The 22,370-nt window shown below is 42.1% G+C and overlaps 1 protein-coding gene across 1 annotated transcript in view; it reads left to right on the top strand.

Annotated features, from left to right (window-relative positions):
- EXOC4 (exocyst complex component 4) overlaps positions 1-22,370 on the top strand; it is a 402,172-nt gene that overhangs the window by 293,125 nt on the left and 86,677 nt on the right. Inside the window, exon 11 of the mRNA XM_042872752.1 lies at positions 2,334-2,553. Within this exon, the coding sequence (XP_042728686.1) occupies positions 2,334-2,553 (220 nt within the window). The remainder of the gene's footprint in view (positions 1-2,333; positions 2,554-22,370) is intronic.

Below are 22,370 nucleotides of genomic sequence, written 5' to 3'. Positions count from 1 at the left end.
TAGAAACAGCATCACACCACTGCCTGATAAGAGGTTGATTGTAGATCAGCAAATCTGAGCTCTTCTAGTTTGTATGGGCCATTCTCTTTCTGAAAGTTTTCTTGTGTTTCTGTTAGTTCAGCCATGTTTAAGCATGTGCTGGGTTACAGAATTGAGAGCTGTTCCCCTCATTTCACTGAAAGCTGAGATTCATAGATTCATTTGAGTTGGAAAAGACCTTAAAGATCATCTAGTCCAACTCCTTGCAGTGAACAGGAACACCCACATACAGTCAGATCAGGTGCTCAGAGCCCCATCCGTCCTGACCTTGTGTGTCTCCAGGGATGGGGAATCCACCACATCTCTGAGCAACCTGTTCCAGTGCTTCTCCATCATTATTGTAAAGAACTTTTTCCTTATACCCAGTCTAAATCTCCCCTCTCTTAGTTTTAAACCACTTCCCCTTGTGCTGTCACAACAGACCCTGCTGAAGAGTCTGTCCCACTCTTTCTCATAGCATCCTCCCTTATATACTGAAAGGATCAAGTTGCTTTGTCTTCCCTTTCCCATCTGAAAGAGCGATAGTGGTATGTAGTTGTAGGGTGCAGGAATTATAAAAGCTAATTCACTTTTTTTTTTTTTTTTTAAGTGAGTTCTACCCCATCACAAGCACTGTGTAAATGAGGCTTTAAAAAAACAGGAGAACATTGCAGATTTGTTGACAGACGTGGAAAAATGCAGTCAGTCAGTCAGTTGAATGAGGTTCCATCAAACCTGACAGCGTTCTCTTAAGGGCATCAGTGATTGTCACTTGGAACTGGTGACATTAAATCTATTATTTCAGAGATAAGCTCGGTGGTGTTTTCTGTGCTCTCTTCCCAGATGACTCTGCAGTTTCCCTCTTTGATAAAGCCTATTCACTCTATCGATCCATGAAAGCTGGGAAGTAAAGCTGCCATCCTTTGCACTTCTCCCTGTGCAGTATGTCTCTTTGGAGAAGCACTTTTCAAACTCAGTGTAAATGGTTCCCTCCACTGCATCATCCCAAATGTGTCATTCTGCTGTGATGGAGTTGACACTGCAGGGGCATTAGGGAGGAAAATGTTTGGATTTGAAGGAAATCATGCTACTGAAATTGACAGATGCTCTGATAGGAGGCTGCCTCCTCTTGGAGTGCTGAAGGAGAAGGTAGGAAGTTACGGGTTTGCAGAAACAGACCTCACTGAAGTGTGTGGGGAAGAAATGGTTAGTGCAAATTCATCCTTTGTAAATGCTGACCAGTATGGAACTGTTGAAATATGCATTAATTGCCAAAGAAAAAAATTTCTTAGTGAAGAAATGGTGGTGTGCTGGGCTGCTATGTGTGCTGGGGGATCCAGGTTCAAAGACTTGCTTCTACTTCTGATCTATAAAACAAAGAGAAAAACAATTCCAGCTCATCCAGGAGTGGAATTAAGATTCAAAAGACTGCACGCAGTGTTGGAAGGGCAACGCAAATACCATCCATATTTCTCTCTTTTGGATAGAACATCTTAGTCCATTATGACCCTGCTATTCAACACCTAATTATGTAAATATATACAAATTTAAAAGGAAGACTAATTTTGTTGCCTCGAATGTAAATGAAAGCAATGACGAGGTAGTTTCTAGAAGAAACTCCTATCTAGTAAACAGATGGCATCACTGAGATGAAGATATTTTGCAGGAGATGGCAAACATTCTGTGCTAAAATATTCCCAGAATTGGTATGTCGTTCTGCATGCACAGAAATGGATCCTAGAATGAAACAATAACACGTAATAAAAATATAGCATAATACAGATATGCATAATGCAGTATGATATTGGCATTTATTCCATTGCTTTTTTTTAAATTATTTTATGGTATCTCTAGACTTTGAGCTGTTAAATACATCTGTTTGTTTTAGAGGTGGGGAATTAACCTGTATGAATCAAGTGACCATCCCCAGAAGTTTGCCTTCTCAGAGTGATTTCTGACATCCTGATTTTGTTTAAAAGAAAAGGACTTTCCAGTATGTATCAAGTAGAGCAAAATCAGTCTTTTTTGGGGCTGATAAACAAAAATTGTGCCTGGCTTGTAGATTCTCACCAGTTCCCCATGTTGTCTGTTGTCCTTCTCCAGCCATCGAGTCTGTCTCACCATCTGTTGGCATTATATGTTTTTTTGAAGGCCACCCTATAAACCTTTTCTACTCTTCACACTTCGCGTCACAGTCTGTCTTGTCTTCCCCACTACTGGTGCTTGGCTTTTGGGTGTAGGAATCACAAATGCAACCATCACGCTTTTAACTGTATGGTTGATCTCCATTGAAAGCTTTGTTTCTCGTTTTCCAGATTCATCAAGGAGATAGAGCATGCCATGGAGCTTGGTCCAACCAAACAGTGTCCTCTCCGTGAGTTCCTCACCATGTACATCAAGAACATCTTCCTCAATCAGGTCCTGGCTGAGATCAACAAAGAAATCGAAGGAGTCACAAAGGCGTCTGACCCCCTGAAGTTGTTGGCTAATGCAGATACCATGAAGGTCCTGGGTGTGCAGCGGCCTCTTCTGCAGGTAGGAACCAGGGGAGCTGCCAGCAGCTTCCCTTACTGCCCACCTAATGATGATATCAAGTCCTGGGTCGTACCTGAAGGGGGCCTACAGGAAAGCTGGGGAGGGACTTTTTAGAAGAGTGAATAGCAACAGGACCAGGGGAAGTGGCTTTAAAGTGGAAGAGTATAGATCTAGACTAGATATCAGGGAGAAGTTCTTTACTGTGAGGGTGGTGAGACACTGGAATGGGTTGCCCAGCAAGGTTGTGGATGCCCCCTCCCTGGAAGCATTCAGGACCATACCAATTATTAAAGCCACTGTGATGACAAATGAAAGCCCTACTGCAAAAGCTAATTTTCAAGGGTTTTGATGCTTGTCTCCCTTGGGAGTTCTGGGAGTGCTTGCAGATCATAGGGTGGTACAGTTGGACTACACACATGTGCAAACTCCAGAGGAGGAGCAGGTCTGAGATGTTTTGCCTCCCTAGTGCAGTGTGTTTGTGATTCACGTGGTGCTGTCGCAGCAAGGCAACTGTATTGCTACCTCAGCCAGATAAGAGAGATTTGAGAGATTTGGCTTTGAAGTTAAGAGTATTTCTATGAGAAGTCTCTTATGAAACAGCTTTTTAAAGCTCTGATGTGAAGAAGTGATAATAGCAATAAACACACGTCTTATGCTAACTACATGGGTAATGGGACGGTTCAGAAGCCTCAGAAAAACATCCTGATATTATACGTGTTGCATGGGACTGAAAAGAATGAATTAACAGACTCTTGCTGTGATTAGGGTCAAGCTCTTTTAATCCTTTTAAATAATTCCCTCTTATCTATAAAATCGTCTCTTTGGGAATGAATAATATTTGCAAAGTTCTTAGGCAATAATGTGTATCTCCCAACGTTTTTATGGCTTCTTTCAACCTTAGTTTATATCTCTAAAAATGTATGTGTATTTTAATGATGCATACTAGTTGCATTTACTGTTCTCATTGTTATTTGGGTGAACGTCGCTGCGTTTTTTGCATGTATTAATGGTTACTAAAGCAGCACCTGTCTGGGTGCTTTGGGCTTGGGTATGGGATGTTTTTTACAGTGGCAAAGCAAAATTAGATTTGAAGCCCTTAGAAGGGAACGAGCACCTTAAAAGGGGGTGGCAAAACCTTCTATGTGTGATCTAGAAAATGTCCACGAGTTCAAATAAAGTTTTGGAGAAGCACAGCATCTCTGGACTACATTCTTGCAAAGACAGAGCTTTAACAGCCTTCTCTGAAACTCTGCTATCAAAACTGAGGAGTGGAGAAATAAAGCTCTTTGTAAATAATTACCAACGTAAAAATGGTTTCACTGAGCATACACCTTAAGTTGAGAACAGGGCAGGGCCCCAAGAGCGCTTTATGGCTGGGTATCACACATTGAGCCCTCTTTTAAGCTTAAGAAGACGAAGTTGATGACATTTGTTGTTTTCTCCTCCCTTGGCACTGCCAATCAGGTATGAGATGTTATAGCAGAACCACAGCAGGGGTGGTTATGAAACAACAGCTGAGTATTGAAAGCAACTTTAATGAGAACAGAAGGAGTTTTATAGATGAACTTGAGTGCATCGGTTGAGCAATAATAGCAGAGAGTGGGAAGAAACTACAAAATGTGCCCTTGTTTTGCAGTTATTTGCCAGTAATTCCTCAGCATTGTGAGTACCTTGGAGAAGAGAAATAGGCCAAATCTGCAAGACATGCAGAAATCTTCCAAACTTTGATTTTTTGGAAAAGGGTAGGAAAAAAAGTAAATTTTAGAGTCGTTCTGGCTTCCATAACAGGAGAAGCATCTGAAGAGTGAAACTCTGAGTTACAATTAAAATCAGAACTCTACTCTTCCATGTTTCCAGGGCTGCACTGAGGATGTTGTTTGAGGTTCACGTTGAGAGATCTGGAGATAATTAGGTATATTGTGTTCCATTGTGTATTGTTTGCCTTCCTTTTGTTTCCTCTTCTGGGAATTGAAGTGAGTGAGAGCCTGAACGCAGCCTGCACAGGCAGCTGACCTTACTGAGAGCTGAAAATGTTTTACAGTAGCATTAACACACAAGCTTTGGAGCAGGACCATGGAGGTTGTTAACCTCACCAATTTGTTTTGGATTCTTAATGCAGTAATGTATTTCTGTGTGTTGTGACTTGTTGGTAGCCATGAAAATGTGTTACATAATAGCAAAGCATTTTCTTATAGTTCATTGGGGGTTGAAGAGACAGAATGGCTTGGAATTTTCTTGTCTAGCCCCTGTAATTTATTTCTCATGATGGATGGAAATCATTATGAACTGGAATTATTCTTGGTCAGAGTTTACACGGTCAGAAGGTCTGCCTGTTCCCAGCATTACAGAAGGGTAATTTTGTGCAAGAGAAGAAAAATGGCTGCCTCTTTGAACCAAGTCATCCAAATAGCTCCCTAAAATAATTTTATTGATTTTGCATTAAAAGGAGAAGGGCTATTCTTACACTGACAGTTCTGGAGCCTGGAATCTTTGCCCTCATCACATCATAGAATCATAGAATGGCCTGGGTTGAAAAGGACCTCAAAGATCATCTAGTTTCAAATCCCCTGCCTCAGGCAAGGTTGCCAACCACCAGCCCAGGCTGCCCAGAGATCATGGATGCCCAGATCACAGATGTAAAGAAAACAAGGTGTGTGCTGTGAGTCATCCTTGCACCTCTCTCCTTAAGCTGTGTTACTTTTTTCTCCCTTGTGTCATCAATGGACGGGTTCATGGTTCAACCACCCACTCCTTCCTATCCTGAACATCTTTCTGAAGCTCCTGCAGCAGGAGCCACTGCTGTGATGTGAACACGACTCAAGCATTTATCAGCTCCCACCGCACAGAGTGATAATAACTTCTTGGTGATAACTATCACTACGTGTTTGACCTGAATTAGCTTTCAGATGAGAGGTTTTCTAGTATCTTACACCACCATATCTTCAGACAAATGCAGTTCTTTAAAGATTATGCTAAGAGAAGATTGCAGCTGCCCATACTAAATAGTGCATTTAACAAGGAGGATGGTCTTGTTTCCATTCTTCCAGCCATAAATGTGAAATATTGTAAATTCCTCTCCTTTTACTCAGAGTGACTGAATAACCGTGAAACTAATTTGTTTCAGAATTATTCCACGTTAAACTTTATGCTGTAATTGCTTAAATCAATACTAAATTAGGCTGCAAGCAGCTCGACAGCTTCCCATGGCCTGTTCTTGTATGTTTCATGTCAGCGTGATCAATCTTTCCAGCCAGCTGGTCACAATGAATGGTGGCCTTGAAGATGCATCACCCCATTTCCATCCAACGTGAAGTGCACGTGGCTTCCATCTTTCCACCAGCAGGGCAGGATTTTCTCTTAAAGCATCAGTGTGGCTGCTGTTTTTTATAGCAGAATTATGTCAATGACGGGCCTGATGGTTTTCTGGCAAAGCTCCAGTGGCTGAAAATCAAGTAAAAAACTCCTTCAGAAGTCAGAGCGTGTGGCTGTTTGCAGGATAATTGCTTGCTGGAGCTAATTACTTCACTGCTAGCACTGCTTACCTCACGCACAAAGTCATTGCTAGTGACTTTCTAAGGAAGCATTGCTGGTGGCTTTGGCATGTTTTCTCCCTGTCAGATTACTGGGTGTTAAGAAGAAGAATGGACGCAGTGAGTGGCATTTAAATGGCTCACCAGTCGAGATGAGCGCATGCCTTGATAGCAAGTGGGTGTTATTATTTATTAGTGTAAACAAATTAGCTGTCTTTTCAGTCTGGCTTCCAGCGATCAAAAAGCCATTAAGGAGTAGGCCTGGCTGATCAGTTGGATTTTTCCCATTCGAGGACAAGCGTGGCTTTAGAGACACCACCTGCGATGCTGGTCCTTGCGTTTCACCTGGTTTTCAGCAACATGGTGTCTGAAAAAGAGCTTTGCAGGTGTCTTCATCTCTGCTAAGACTGACCAAGTCAGCAGCAGCGGCATTGCCAGCTGAACCCATGTCACGAATCTTCTTTTTCACTTTGAATAGATAGACAAAATTATCTCTCTGTGGGAGTCTGAATCTCCCTGTTCCTTTAAATATTTCTTTAGATAATTCCTCCTCTGGGGGAAACGTTTAGAGTAGTTACTGCCTTTTGGGGAAGGCTTTATGAGGCTCCCTTGTAAGTCATATGCAGATGTGCAAGTTCTCCACTGAGGCTGATCGTGAAGCTGTAAGTTATATAAAAGCAATTGCTAGCTTTAGGCAAACCATTATGGCAGTGCTTCAATTTATTTTAAAAATCAAGCTTAACATTTACTGAATGTAAAGCCTAGGCAGGAGATGGCTTTAAGTTGCACGTAGACACGTTGGAGCAGCATTCCTTGCAGGCAGAATTATTTTCTTCCTCTCCAGAAATGAAAGTGCAAAGTCATCTTGCACAAAGCATTGTATGGCTGTGTCACGTTGGACCCAATGTAAGCAGTTGCATGTTTGGGAGCTGTTGGAGAGAGTCCAGAGGAGGGCCACAAGGATGATCAGAAGGCTCCCCTATGAAGACACAGCTGGGCTTGTTCAGCCTGGAGAAAAAAAGGCTGTGGGGTGACCTCGTTGCAGCCTTCCAGGACCTAAAGGGAACCTACAAACAGGAGAGGGGTCCACTCTTTGTAAAGATAGATAACAGCAGGACAAGGAGAATGGCTTTAAGTTGAAAGAGAGAAGTTTTAGGTTGGGTGTCAGGGAGAAGTCCTTTACAGAGAGAGTGGAGAGGTGCTGGAACAGCTGCCCAGAGAGGCTGTGGATGCCCCCATCCATCCCTAGAGGTGTTCAAGGCCAGTTTGGATGGGGCCCTGGGCAGCCTGGGCTGCTGTGAAATGGGGAGGTTGGTGGCCCTGCATGTGGCAAGGGGGTTGGAGCTTCATGATCCTTGAGATCCCTTCCAACCCTGGCCATTCTGTGATTGTATGATTCTGTGATTTGAGATCTCTATGGCCTGTCATTAATCCCTGCAATCTCTGGGTGTCTGTTCCATTGGCAGGTGCAGTGTTGCATAGGAGTTGGGCAGAATCCATGTAATGCCTGTTTATTCATTCCTGAATGTAGGCTAGCATACTGTATCTCTCATGGTTCACAAGACTCCACACGAAGCCGATCTTGGCCATATAATTAGCGATAGGACTATGAGAGAATGGCTTCAAGTTGCACCAGGGGAGATTCAGGTTGGATGTTAGGAAAAACAGCTTCTCTGAAAGAGTGATCAGGAGCTGGAATTGGCTGCCCAGGGAGGTGGTGGAGTCATCAACCCTGGAGGTGTTCAAGAAATGTGATGTTGTACTGAGGGGCATGGTTTAGTGGGAAATATTGGTGATAAGTGGATGGTTGGACTGGATGATTTTGGAGGTCTTTTCTAACCTTGGTGATTCTGTGGTTCTATATGGTGTTGTCTAAAATGTATGAGAATCGCTTTCCAGTTTGAACAAACTTTTGGAAGCAAGTAAAATCACACCTTATCTACCTGTTAGAAAGTAACAATACAGAGAAATGTGAAAAGCCTGAGTCCTGATGGCAAGCTGTGAGAACTGGGTAAAGATGATCATGGTCCTTCCTGGAACTACCAACTTGCTCTGTTCACCTTGTTAAGTGTCAACCATATGACTACGGTTTTTTGCCCATACCTGCTCAGATTGGTTTTGAACTTCGTAGATGATGTGTAACCAGTATTTCCAGGTATTTAATAACTATTTTTTCAGTATGTACGTATGTGGTATCCTAGGATCATAGCTCTGTTAGTGGAAGAAGGTTGGTCTCATCCATCTGGACCTCCAGCCCGAAACCAGACACTGATCAATGGCATGTAAGGTCAATAATGGTGGTTTATTTTTTTGTCAGAATCACAGGTTGTTTGGGTTGGGAGGGACCTCCAGAGCTCAGTTCAACTCCTGTGTTCAAGCAGGACCACCAGAGCCACTTGCCCAGGAAGACTTTCAGTAAGTCTTGTTAACTTCCAGAGGTGGAGAGCATCTGGACGCTGGTTCAGCACAGCCCTGAGCTGGTGGAGCTTAAGGAGCATTTGGACACTGCTCTCAGACTTAGGATTTGGGTTTTGGATGTCTTGCATGGAGCCAGGAGTTGGACTTATGACTCCTTTCTGTGATTCTGTGTCTCAGAGCTGCATTAAATATGAAACAGATAAAATAATACAATGTCCACATTACATCCTTCACACAACCACAGCCTGTGGTTGTATATTGGTATGTGTGATGTCTGGTTTAAATTACTGCAGTGTTATTGAAGTGTGCCTCTCCGTTTGCGTTACTAGGGTCAGTTTAGCTACTATGATCTTGTCAGTACTAGAGATAAAAGTGTCTGTATAGCAGTTGTACCAATGAGTCTAATCAAAAGATGGTATGGGAAAAACAGATCGGTTAATAAAAAGAGATCATCCAGTCTTGTCTCTCAGCAATTACAATGTGCTTTTCATCAGTAAATCTTAAATGCTTCTTCAAGAATTTAATTGGTAAAGCTTGCTATTCAAAGGTTGTCTGGCTGATGTGACTTTCTTTCTAAATCTCTATCTTTGTAGGGCATCAGCCAACATCATTCCTATGGTCCAATACTTGAAGGTGATTGAATTCATCTCATTAGCTTCCCTTGCTTAGGGTTGTTTCTGCTGGGTTATTTTAGATGATGGTCCAGGCTGGGAAAGCTGTATTTCCAGCCTTAAGCTCTGGGTTTGAGCAAAAGCAATAACCATTGCTCTGAACATCTTTGAAACGGGCAGCATCGGGTCGGAAAAGCACAACCTCCTGAGCTGCTGGTGGTGAGAAACCCATCTGGAACAGGGTCAAACTTTGTGTTTTCAGGGCGGGTTGGAGGGGATGGAGCGACTGCTGTCTCTTTTGATCTTTCTGCAGCAGGATTTTTTGGTGGACAAGCAGAAGAGAAGTAATGGTTTCTGACACATGTGCTGACAGGGACAGAACCGCATTAGTACTCTGTCAATTTGATCTTCCAAGAGCTGCCTTTGTTTTTGAGATGTATTTGACTTTACCAGCCGTCAAAGGCATCCTCAGTTTTTGGTCTGCGTGGGAAGAGGAGCAGCCAGCCAAGGGAGAGATGGATTGCTGCATGGCCAATGTGACTCCATGGAGATCAAGGGAGCAGAAAGGGCTCTGGGCCCTCAAGGTTACCCTGGGAACTGGAATGGATGCAAAGAGAGGTTGAATTTGCCACTGTGAATTTTCTATGTCTTTCTGTTTTTTTTCTGGACATTGGTCTGATAAGTGGGGCTCCAACCAAAGCAGAAAGAGAAGTGCACTCCATTTCTTGCACACTGGAGACGACAGAAAACAAAAAGAGAATTAAAAAGGGAGATAGGTGGCATTATCTTCTTGGCCTCAAAGATTGACATCTCACTGGCATATCCTGTCTGTGTCATTGCAATTCCCTGTACACCTTCTGGATTAATCCTGTCTCCATAGATGCACTATATTGAGCTGGAAGGGTTTTTATTACGTTTCTTTTGCTCCTGAATTAATGTTCTTCCTAGGGTGATGGGAGGAACTCTGTGCATTGTCTGCCTTCCCTTTTTCAATTTCTTTTGATAGGATTTTAATTTTAAATCCTGCACTCATCACACATACAACTATTTCTGCTTGGCCAGAAGTCAACAAGAGTATGCAGTAATTGAAGATTATGGGATATGTACCAGCATAGTACTGGGAATGCCTGTAAAATACCAAGTGCATCAGATTTGCTGCCATCAGTGGGATGCAGAGAAGCTTCTTGCAGAATTAACCCCTTTGAGGGAACTCTGTTGTGCTAGGTTTGTCTTCACCCAGAACCACATGGCAGTTCATTGAATAATTGCTGGACTGATAAAACCACTGCAACTTCCCTGTTTTGCTCTTTTTTTTTCTTTTTTTTTTCTTTTTTTTTTTTTTTTGCAGTCAGCTCTTTCAAAAGTTGGGAGTAAAACAAATATACCTACCCCAGACTCAACTGCAGAGTTGGATTGATTATTTTAATTAGCAAAGCAGTCTAGACTCCTTCACTTGTAGTATTGCTCCCATACATCCTCATTTTCCCTCACATGGCTGAGCCCAGATTGCTGGTGTCAGAAAGAGCCCCTTATCTTTATGTCCAGAGGAGAAGTTGTTTGGCTTGGCTGCACTTCTGTTTGTTTAGAATCATAGAATCATAGACCTTAAACATCCCATTTCTTGTTTGTCACCTCATTAAGCCTATGCATCCATAGCAGGAGAGTATGTCCCTAGGATGCAGAGGTAGAGTTCCTCATTGACCTAGGGGTGCTTCCAAAATTAGGTGTTGAAGCTCAGATGCAACAACCACAAAAGCTCTGCTTCACCCAGTTTTCCATTTCTCTCTCCAGCTACCTTTCTTCCAGTGTGTTTCTTCACCTTAAATCAGCATTTGGATGTTGCTAGGGTTGTTTCAGTGATGGATGACCTTATCTGCAATGTCCAGAAGGCTCTTAGTATCCGCTTGTAAGTATATAAGGCAAAGTCTGGTGAATTGCACTTAAATAAGGAATGTATCACTATGAAACCAACAGCCCTCTAAGATGTGGCTCTGGGCAGCCTGGTCTGGTGATTGGTGACCCTGCACAAAGCAGGGGGTTGAAACTGGATGATCATTGTGGTCCTTTACAATCCAGGTCATTCTATGATTCTATGATTCTCATTCTTAACTGTCTTTTCACTAGGGAAGTTTCATTGCTTGCTTTTCTAAACTTGGCAGTGCTGGAATTTGGGGTGGTTTTCTTGACTGTCTCCACACCTATTAGCTCGGGGTAGTGTCTCTTCATCACAACAGTGTGTATTTTCTCCCTTCTCTTTGCTTGGTTTGCTTTGTGCATCCCGAAACATACTGTAATGCAGTCCCAGGCAATGCAGTTTATAGTTGACTTCCAGAGAAAGAACTTTCCTGCATTCTTGCTGGGCTCATTGAAAGTCACATTCTTTTTTTTTCCTTTTTCCTGCACTTGAAGCCTGAGTCCATTTCACTTCGGAAGAAAAACACTTAATTTCTGGTTTTTGAAATGTTTTCCTAATCAGAAGTGCTGTATGAGAAGAGCCATCACATTTTAAATAATTGATGGCTACTTTATTAAGTTGTCAGCGCTAATTCATCCTCTTTTTGAAGTGCTTGGGTGTTCAAAGGAGTAATCTTTTTCCAAAGTGCTTATTTTTTGAAGAAAAGTTCATTTTTATAATTACTTTTTTTTCTTTCTTTCTTTCTTTTGCAATGGTGTGTAATTGTAGCTGTGTGGCATTGGGGTGGGATGAAGCACCTTCCAGCTCATGCGGGCTCTAAAATGCCTTTATTACCATTTTTACCGCTAATTTCTCTGCCTCCCTCCTTTTGCCGAGCTTTAATTATACCTGTTTTAAAAGTGCATTTTGAAATGTGACACCTAGTTCTCATGGAGAACAAAAGAGAGATTAATCCATTGTTAAAAGGAAAGGTAAAGAAGCTATTTTTCCTTGTCAGGGCCACCCCTCCCTGACAAGTCCCTTTCAGTGGGAGGACTGCAGAGAAGGAGCTGTGATTTTTGAAGGAAGGGACTTGTCAACAGAAGAACTGAAAACCAAAAAACAGATGCATGGATGCTGTGATCAGAGCTTCCTTTCTTGCACGTGGGTTTCCCCTCTCCCCTCCATTGGCAGAGAGAAGGGATCTTGCAAGAGTGTGTAAACTTCACTAGCAGCTTAAAGGTTAATAGCACTCTAACTCACATCTGAAGGAACTGAGAGAAGACAGTAATCTGTAAATAGTACCTTTCTGTTGTAAAAAAAATCAGTTTTACACGCACTCACAAAGTGGAATGGTAATATTTCTCTTTCTTGCTAATGATCTGCTTTAGTGCTGTGTATTAATTATATAGTTAATTAATTTAGTGTGTTTACTTGCATCAACTTCACCCTACAGAAGGTGAAAGCTCTTCCCTTGCATTGCAAATGTGATGGACCCATATGGGAGCTCTATGAAGTTCTTGGGTGCTGCCATGTTCTGCAGCCTCAGTTGTGAATATTGTGGGCCTGACCCAGAATAGGGCTTGATGGAGAGCTGGAAACATTAAGCTTGGCTTTTCTAATTAAAGCATTCAGAGACCTCATGTGTATGTTAAGAAAATTGATACATGGAGTGAGAATAGAGCAGAATGATACGCTATGGGAGAATCCTACCAGGGTCTGTGTTCTATTTTAATTAATTAAGTGCTAATTATAGCTGCTGGAAAAGGTAAAGACAAGAGAAAATTGAAAACATTGAATTTGTGAAGATGATATCCCAAATTCTGATCTCAGCTGACCTTGAAGTCAATGGAGTTACATGGGATTTCTTCCAGCATGAGTGAGATGAGATCTATCCCATTAACTCTAAATAATTTCTGTAGTCAGTTGTTTTAAACATAAAAGGGCAGGAAAAGATTTGTCCATTCAGCTGCATCCAACTCCTGTTTGCATGAATAGCATCAGCCTCGACAACCTCTTGAGTTGCATACAATTGAAAGAAAAATAGGCTTGAACGTGAAGCAAACCAAACATTCAAGCCACCGGGGGAGCTCTGCTTGTTGCAAAAGGCTTCTAGCAAAAAAAGCTGAGATTTCTCTGCTTGACTGTATGATTTCTCCTTGAAGAGTTGTGTCAGAAACTACTTTAAGGGCAGGTTGGTGACAGGTTAAACACTCTTTTTTTGTATTAACGCAGCATGTCGTATTAAATTCCTGCTCTGTTGTTTTCCATTGCACTTTGCTGGAAACAACACGATCTCAAATTTCCATAGCAGCTTCCTATTCTCTTTCCAGCCACTGTGATATTTCCACCCATGACACAGAAAACCTATTCACCCTTAACAAACAGTGTAATTTTGGTTTGCCTGCTTCATTGCTTAGATGGAATTACCTGCTTTCTACTCATTTGTCTCAAAATCACTTCAAGTAGTGTTTCTCTGGGGGTTGGAACTAGATGACCTTTGAGATGCTAGGGTTAGTTAGGTTAGTCCTAACCTGGTCTAGTATAAAATGGGGAGGTTGGTGGCCCTGCCTGTGGCAGGGGGATTGGAGATTCATGATCCTTGAGTTCCCTTCCAACCTGGGCCATTCTGTGATTCTGTGAGATGTCTTCCAGCCTCGTGGAGTCTAAGGAGCATTTAAACACAGCTTTCAGACACAGGGTTTGGATTTGGAGTGGTCCTGTGTGGAGTTGAGAGTTGGATTCAGTGATCCTTGGGGATCCCTTCCAACCTTCCAGTCTGTTCTTTGATTTTCTGAATAACCACAAGGTCACCATAGTGACCAGCAGAGCTGTGAGCATGCCCATGGCTTCCTAACTATCACAGCATCTTCAAAGAGTGGACCACGTTACGTTTCTGATGTGTCCCTGCTCTGAACAGCACCAAATGTTTCGGGCCCATAATTATAAAGATTTTTAGGCCTTCCTCTGAATCATCTGCGTAGCTACGGAGGATAAGATGAATAGCTAATACCCCCACTGGAGGCATTCAGGGTGAGGTTGGATGGGGCTATGGGCAGCCAGACCTGGTGGGAGGCAACCAGCCCACAGCAGGGGTTGGAGCTCGCTGATCTTTAAAGTCTCTTCCAACCCAAACCATTCTATGATTCTGTGACACTATGCTTGGAAAGCAAGAACATGCTGTTAGATGAGGGAAGTATATCTGACAAATGGGCTCAGGCAAGCAGGATCTACCCACTGCTGAATGTAAATAAATAGCTGGAGGATATCAGGGCTTACTTGGTCTTCTAGGTTCTTAGAAGTAATTTGGCAACACTTGCATGGCTTGTCAAGCCAACAAAATCTTGTTTAATTGAAACGAATCGCCTGTGTGTACATAAATGCATATTGAAGTTCCTGTATCGCAGCCTCAAACTGGTAATACAGCATGAGCATCTCTTAATTGTATTCGGCATTGCTTTTCACAGCTGGGCTGAAAAGTGGCCAGAAAAGCTGCTATCTATCAAGTCAGGTATCAAGTGAAGAAGAATAAGTACTCCTGCTAATTTTTACATTAATAATTCACCACAACCATAGCACTGGAGATATAAAGAAGAGTCAGAAAGTTTTGAACAGAAGGGAAAGACTTTTCAGATTGAAGTGTTGATTTGATAGTGAGCTACTGCAAAGAGCTTAACATGGGAGTTGTTATGCTCAAGCAGATCTGTTTGGGTATCTGGAAAGATGTGAGCTTTGCAAATAAACTCAGTTTTTTATATAATGGGAATGAGAGCTCTCGAGCATTAAACAACACAGCTTTAAAAAGAGGAAGGCATTTATCAGCACCTTCAACTCTTTTTTTTCTCAGTGTTGGTGTCAGACTAATGTTTGCATCAGCATTAAAAAGAAAAAAAATGGAAAGAAATAGTCCTAATGAAGCCAAGAAAGCACAAATTCATGGCTGATGTGCAGCTCCGTAAGTTAGTGCTCTTACTCTTTTATACTTGCATTAGAAAGGAAAAGTGTTTGGCACAGCTTACACAGTGATGCCAGATCTGCAGTAGCACAAAACTCTCCGAAAATGGTCTAAAATGCACGTCAAATCAGAGAGTATTTCAAGGGACACAATATTTCAAGGGACACAAGGATCATCAAGCCCAACTCCCGGCTTCACACAGGGCCACCTAAACATGAAAGCGTATGTCTGATGGCATCATCCAAACACTTCTTGAACTCCAGCAGGTTTGATGCTTGTACACATGTGTTCATTTATATATTTTCTGATTTTGATACATACAGTATTTATGGGAGGTTGAGCTTAATCTTTGAGTTGCTTCCATGCCACGTGCCTTTCTTCCAAGCTGTTCCCCAAAATCCCTTTTTGGTGTTTTTGCAGCTTGGCTTTTCTCTGTCAGAGTATGTTTCCACCTTGTATCATTTTGCTCTGATCCATCTTTAGGTAATAGGAGAGGTTGTTTTCCCTCTGATGAGGAAAATTATTTTAAATGTTTTTCTGCTAATAGATGAGCAAGTGTTGAAATTGATGTAATGAAATAATGACATCTCCTTGTGAGCAGCAGTGAAAAACAAGCTCCTCACCAGATTTTGCATTTTGCTTCCAGGTTTATTCCCTTTGCACTTCTATTCTGCTCTTAATAATCAAACAGCTCTTGAAGGCATAGAGTGGCCACAAGGAAATAAGTCCAGTCTGTCTCCACCAGCCAGTATACCCACACCAACCTCAACCACCAATACCAGTTCAGTACTCTACAGCTTGCTTTTGCAGGTGCTGGTAGATATCATTGCCTCTTCCCTTCCTCTTTTCTTCCTCTAAAGCCCAAGTGACTGGTTGTAACTTGTAGCAGTGCAATAATTAAAGGTTATTTATAGATCATTCCTCACTCGGCTTCTTTTAGTTACATCATTTCTTGCTTCAAGAAATAGAATTGAAGGTGAGGATGGCTTGGTTAGCCAATGGGGGGATTTTCCATGCATCGGAAGTCTCAAAAGTCCTGAAACCATTCTGCTAGGAAATAAATGATTTGTTCAAGATGAGTATTTTTTACCAGAGTAGAGGACAATAGGTGAGAAGGCAGCGGTGTAGTGGCTGGCAAGGAGCAGAGCATCTTTGGCCTGGGAAGCTGCTCCATTCCCACCCCCACCATTGATGTTTTGCATATTCAGCACTTTTAAGAAACTTCTAAAACTCAGCTTTGGATCCACGTTGAGAGATAGCATTCACTGGACTGGAGAGGGAAATGAAAGGAGACTCAGAAACAGCCTGTTGAAAAGTTCATGTCAGCAGAGGCAGAGAGCAGGTATTTACAGAGCAACTTGACAGCTCTGTTTGTGTCATACAAGCTTGGGTCAAAATCAACTTGTTTGCTTTTTTTTTTTTAACATCCAATTCAAGGTGCTGACTTTGAGCTGCATCCGTTGCTGGGAAAAAGAAGGAGCTGATTTTCTTTTGTTTGATATTCTGATGGCCCCTTGTGGTTTCATGGAGTTAGACCATGTAGATGAAGTCTGATGTGGGAAAAAAATTGTGGCAGAATGTTGGACAGCTGCTCTTAAGTCTTTGCTTTTGGAGATTTGATATCCACAGGTGAAGAAGCCATGGGGAATAATAGAGGAAAATTTCCAGAGATGGATATGAATGCAGAAGGATGTTATTTGGCAGCTGACAGCCTTATGCTGGTTGACTTTTGATGAGAACATCTGCTCCAGAACATAACTTAAGCTGTCCAAGATCTTTTCTCTGACTCTCCTCCCACCTCGTGTCAGACAACAATTAAATCCCCAGCTGCTTGCTGCAGCCACATCATTGCAATAATTAAACATAAAGATCATTTATAATGAGCATTAGTTCATGCCCCCAAATTACTTTTCATTTAATCACATAAAAAGGCATTTGCGTTTACGAGTTGTCTGTTTTAAGCATCTTTATTATGATAAAAATATCAGTCGTGTCACAATTAAAAGTATTTTTCACACTTATGATCCGATCTTCAGTCAAAACTGTATGATTCTATGTCTGCTCTCTCTTTGCTTTCCTATCAATTTGGAATCACATGAAGCCTCCAGCATCCCTCCTCATTTATTGTTGTGTACCACTCTCTTATGAAAGAAAAATGAAAACAGAAAGAGCAGAGAAGCTTGAATACTGTAATTGCTTTTCAACCAATTTTATTGAACTGCTGTAAGAACAAAATGCATGAACATTTAAAAATATGTTTATGTTTCCAATTCATAGCAGAAAAAGTGCTCAGATACTTTTTCTGCTGTCTTCTGAAGTAGATATCCTTGGCACAGCAAATTATTAAATGGATGGGGGTAGCATTTAGGGAAGGCCAATGGAAATTGGTCAGTAAAAGCATACTTTCTCCTAAACCTTTTGTGTCCTTTGCTGGAAATGGATTGGCAGCATTTTCCTTGGTTGACTGTTATAAATTGGTTGTGTGCAGTATACGCAGGGTCACAGCACAGGGTGAAACCCTCACTTTCTTTATTCAGAGTTTATTCTGGGACTTTACTTAGCTGAGGGGGTCTGTGGAGGCAAACATTTGGATTTGTCCAAGTGTCCAGCATTCATGAGCAGCTTTATCCCAGCGCCAAGAAATGGTAGAGTCCGTATGCACTGGTGATGGCCATGGGTATACACAGTTCCTGGAATGGAGATGAAAGAGTTGAAGAGTGAGATTTGAGGTTAAGGCAGAGAATAGAAGGGATTATATATTTCTATAAATGATGGATTGCTGCCCGATTTATAATTGTTCATTTGAGTCTTCTCTACGATAAGGAAATTCCAGGAGTGGCTCAAGAGCCTGGATGTTGAGGGCTTGCCAAAAAAAAAAAAAAAAAGAGAGAGAGAAAGATTTCAAGCAATAAGAAACTTTCTAATACCATGACATGTACTTTGAGGAATCATAAAATAGCAATTCTGAAAATCCATCAGCAGAATATGGTGGCTCGTGGCTCATTGGTGCTTGTCCTTTGAGAATAGGGAACTAGGGAAGATGCAGGGCTTCAAGACTTAAGTCAGTGTCTACTGGAACATCTCAAGATTCGAGTGACTGAAGATCTGCAGCTCAAGGGTAATGTGTGTTGGCAGATGAAGGTGGATGAGGCAGGCAGTGCATGCCAAGCAAATGTTTGCCCAAAACGTGTCCATAAGTATTATTTTTGTGAGTGCTTGCATCCGTATTCATTGAACGTAGGGAAAATGAGATTTCCATGTCTCTTACACACCCTTCACATTTAAATCAACCGTGCCAGAAAAGGAAGATTGAATGCATTGTAGTTAATGTGGCTACATTTTGTGTAACCACAGAATTACAGAGCTGGGTTTTCAGAATTGTGTTGTTCCGAGTGATTATTTTTAATGTATTTATTAACATGCTGATGAAATTTCTGCGCAGCTGTTTGAAAACATTTTATGAAACTGGTAACACTGTGTGAGATGAGGTAATGTTTTGGTTTCCGTGCTTCTGATTTTGTTACAAACAAACCAAGAAAAAGGCATTTGATGTGGATTTTGTTTGCATTTGCCAAGTACGTTTGTTACTGTGCCTCACAGCTCAAATAACATGACAGAAGGAACAGCCGGGGGTCCCAATGGGAGTAGGGCAACCTCATATCTTCAAGGGAGCCCCTGTATCACCCAAGGAGTCTCCAACGGTGGAGAAAATGTATTCAGAAGGACTTTGGGAACACAGAAGCACGTTCTGGCTGGTTGGAGCAGATGAGCCATCACTTTGCCCTGGTATGAAATCACCCACCTGTCTGAATGGCCTGGTATCCCCTGCTGAAGTGGGGTAATGAGAAAGGTTAAAGCAAGCTATAAGTCTATTATATTGACACCTCTATTTTTTCTCCTTTTTTCTTACTCTTCTAGAAAGCATAGTTGACTCAGGTGTATTTCCTGCAAGAGTGGTTTCTGCCCAATATGATCTCACAGGCAGCAGAGCTTCTCACATTTTCCACCATTCTAACTTTATTAAGAAAATAAAAAAGGTCTTTATACCCTCCTATATTACTTGCCATGAGTGTTAACATTCACGGTTGGTTATGACAGTGCAGATTGGGCCAGCATCTTCTGAGAGCCCTACTAAACACGTGGCAGCAAATTAAAATTATATGGCTGAACAAGTTCCTGCCCCCAGCCATCTGCCCCCTCCATTTGATGGCTGTTGCTTGAAAGGTGAGGATATCAGAACTGCCTGTGAATCAGTTGCTGAAAAGCTCTAGTTTTCACATGATATTTTCAAGCAGACATAACCTAGATATCAGTTTATCTGAATTCCGTGAAGGTTTAGGTGCAGATTCACAGGTAGGTGAGATGCCCCTAGGTCGTGCTCTTCAGTGGAGTGATTTTAGTCTGTGACTTCCTCTCAGCCCATGAAGATTTTGTTAAGATCCATGCTGCCATGTGTTCTGATGGGAGCAGGACACAGCTCCTCAGAAATCAGGGTTGTATATCCCATTTTGGAGGTGGTCAGATTGGTGTCCTCCTCCTCACTCATCTTCAGCCTCAGAACTTCTTAGAGATTATTTTCCAATTCTATCCCTATCAGTTGTTGAACAGGTATGGTTGTGTGGCAGAAGTAGTACTGTAAAGATCTGGGGGCTTGGCATCTGATTAGTCTCTCCTAGAAGTAGAAATCTGGGAAGGAGACTTAGCCATTCTTCTTTTCCATCTTGAAATGGTCAACAAGAATTGCTATTGAGTCTGATGGAAAAAAATATATATATATATATATATATATGTGTGTGTATATATATTAAGGAGAATCTTCCCTGTTCATTAAGTTTCTTTGTGGTTTCTGATAGTTCTGCTCAATCCCTACATGCTGTGTGCAATATTCTTTCCAAATCACATTAAGTCTGACAGCTCTGGATTGCCTTGATAGATGTGTAAACAGTCGGCCCTGTTGAAACATGTGCCTTTCTGATATCTCCTGTCGCCGAATCTAATCACACTCTCATTACACATAGAATAAAAACTATTTGCTTGTTTCAGTTTTGAATTGCCAGCTGTTAGAGTTCAGCAAGTTTTGCAAATAGGTCTGATATTTTTTCCTCCAGGCCAGATTTGGAAGGGTCATGAAGTCCTGGTCTTTGCCATCAGATGCACAGCATCGCGTAATCACTTCTCAGAAACATTCTATGTCTGTCTTCAAAGTAGTGTTTTTTTAATGCTCTACCATCCTTCTGATTTCTAGCATGACTGATAGCCAGGGTTCATACAGGCTACTGAATTTGGTCCACCTGAGCTTTGCTGTATTTCGCTTCGGGCCCCACTGGTGTAGGTGGTTTGGAGGTATCTATAGTGGGTCTGCTCAGAGGCACTCAGCTTTTCTGCTGGAAAGTGGAAAGTTTTTTAAAAGGAGTCAGATTTATTAGAAATAATTTCCATCTTCTTTCTCAAAAACGTGGTCTTAGCAACAATAAATTGGTAGGACTTTCAGTAATAAGGAATGCTTGATTTTCCCAATAGCTGAACTACTCAAGATTGCTTTGAGCAGTTCTCTAACTAGCTGCCCAAGGAGGTTGTGGATGCCCCATCCCTGGAGGCATTCAAAGCCAGGCTGGATGTGGCTCTGGGCAGCCTGGTCTGGTGGTTGATCACCCTGCACATAGCAGGGGGTTGAAACTAGATGATCATTATGGCTCTTTCCAACCCAGCCAATTCTATGATTCTATGGTTCTATTCCTCAGCATCCATCAGAAAACACTTTCCCACCTTAGATTCCTCAGGTGTGTCAGTGATTGTGATGATTCATGGGAGAAGGGGACACAAGAGAGAGGAAGAGATTTCATGTGACATTGGGTGACAAACATACTGTGCACGTTCTCTTTCTGTCCTGGCTCCCAAGTGGGGTTGACTTCTTAGCATTGGCTGTCTGCACTGAACCAGCTCTTCGCTCTCCTTGTTCACAGCTTAGAAACTGCTTAGAAATAAGAGAGTGAGAAAGGGCATCTATTTTGGATGTGACACCCTTTGATCGAGTACAGTAAGACTGTATGGGCAGGACCACAAAAATCTCTGCTGTGTCACCAATGCTACTTGGTTCTATTCACAGTATTCATGATGCTGAATTCACACAAGCCATAAGCCATAAGACTCTCAGACTGTCTGAAATGGGGTGATAGAATAATATTTTTCCTATGTGTAATTGTGTGATCCAGCATTGGAGCACCCTTCACTGTAGGAAGGCAAAAAGGAAAACATCTTTGCAGCCCAATAAGGCCATGTTGGTGATTTAATAGCACAAGTCTTATAGTACAAGGTTTCATTCCCACTGCCATTCATGAATAATCCTCCAGATGGTGGTTTCTGTTGACGTGGAAGTTCAGAATTTACCAATACATATGGGGCTGTTTTATTGAAAAACAGTTGCATGTTTAATGAAAAAATTCCTGCCTTTTCCAGATATGGTGCTCTGCAGCAACAGGCAATGATTCTGTTTGGAGAAGAAAACTTGTAAACAGTTGGGCCAGTAAGCTGCATTTCTCAAGGGTACATGGTCTGTTGTTTGTGTAAAGGGGAAATCCTTGGATTTTGTAACACTGCCTCTCTGCTTCAGCCTTCTGCATCCTCCACATGTCGAGGAATGACTGATACCTGGTGGGATCCACTGGATGTGCTGTCAAGAAAGGAACACAGGGCATTATATACTTTAGTACAGGCTCTGTCATGATAATTACTACTTTCTCTTCCAAGAGGCCTTCAAACCCTTTAACATTTCTGTGCTCTGTTTTCTCATCTGTAAAGGAAATTCCATTCAGAAAGATTCCATAGCCGCATTCATCAGCTTGCTTTGTGCTTCTTGGATGGAGGATGCATAAAAGCAGAATTACATGATGTTGCAGAAACACATCTCCACATTTCATATTATCATAGAATGGTTTGTGTGGAAGGGACTTAAAGTCTACATCCAGTTCCAACCCCCTGCCATGGACAGGGTTGCCCCCACAAGCTCAGGCTGCCCAGAGCTGCATCCAGCCTGGCTTTGAACACCTCCAAGGATGGGACGTGCACTCTGGACAACCTGTTCCAGTGCATCACCACCCTCTGAGTAAAGAATTTCTTCCTAGCATCTAACCTAAATTTCCCCTCTTTTAGTTTAAAGCCATCCTCCTTTATCGTATCACTATTAGACCATGTAAAAAGTTGCTGCCCTTCCTTCAAGCGCTGGAAGGCCACAATGGCATCTCTCCAGAGCCTTCTCTTCTCCAAGCTAAACAAGCCTGACACCCTCAACCTTTCCTCACAGGGGAGGTGCACCAGCCCTCTGATCATGTTTAAGCACTATAGATTACGCCTCTACCTCCAGAATTTCTCATCTTTTTTGCCTGGTCACAGGCCCAGTGATTCCTGCCTCA

Source organism: Lagopus leucura, unplaced genomic scaffold (assembly GCF_019238085.1).
Source record: "Lagopus leucura isolate 7727_CA_CO unplaced genomic scaffold, USGS_WTPT01 Super-Scaffold_100008, whole genome shotgun sequence".
NCBI classification, from domain to species: Eukaryota; Metazoa; Chordata; class Aves; order Galliformes; family Phasianidae; genus Lagopus; species Lagopus leucura.
Note: the sequence above shows the minus strand (reverse complement) of the source record. Positions and strands in the feature narration are given on the sequence as shown.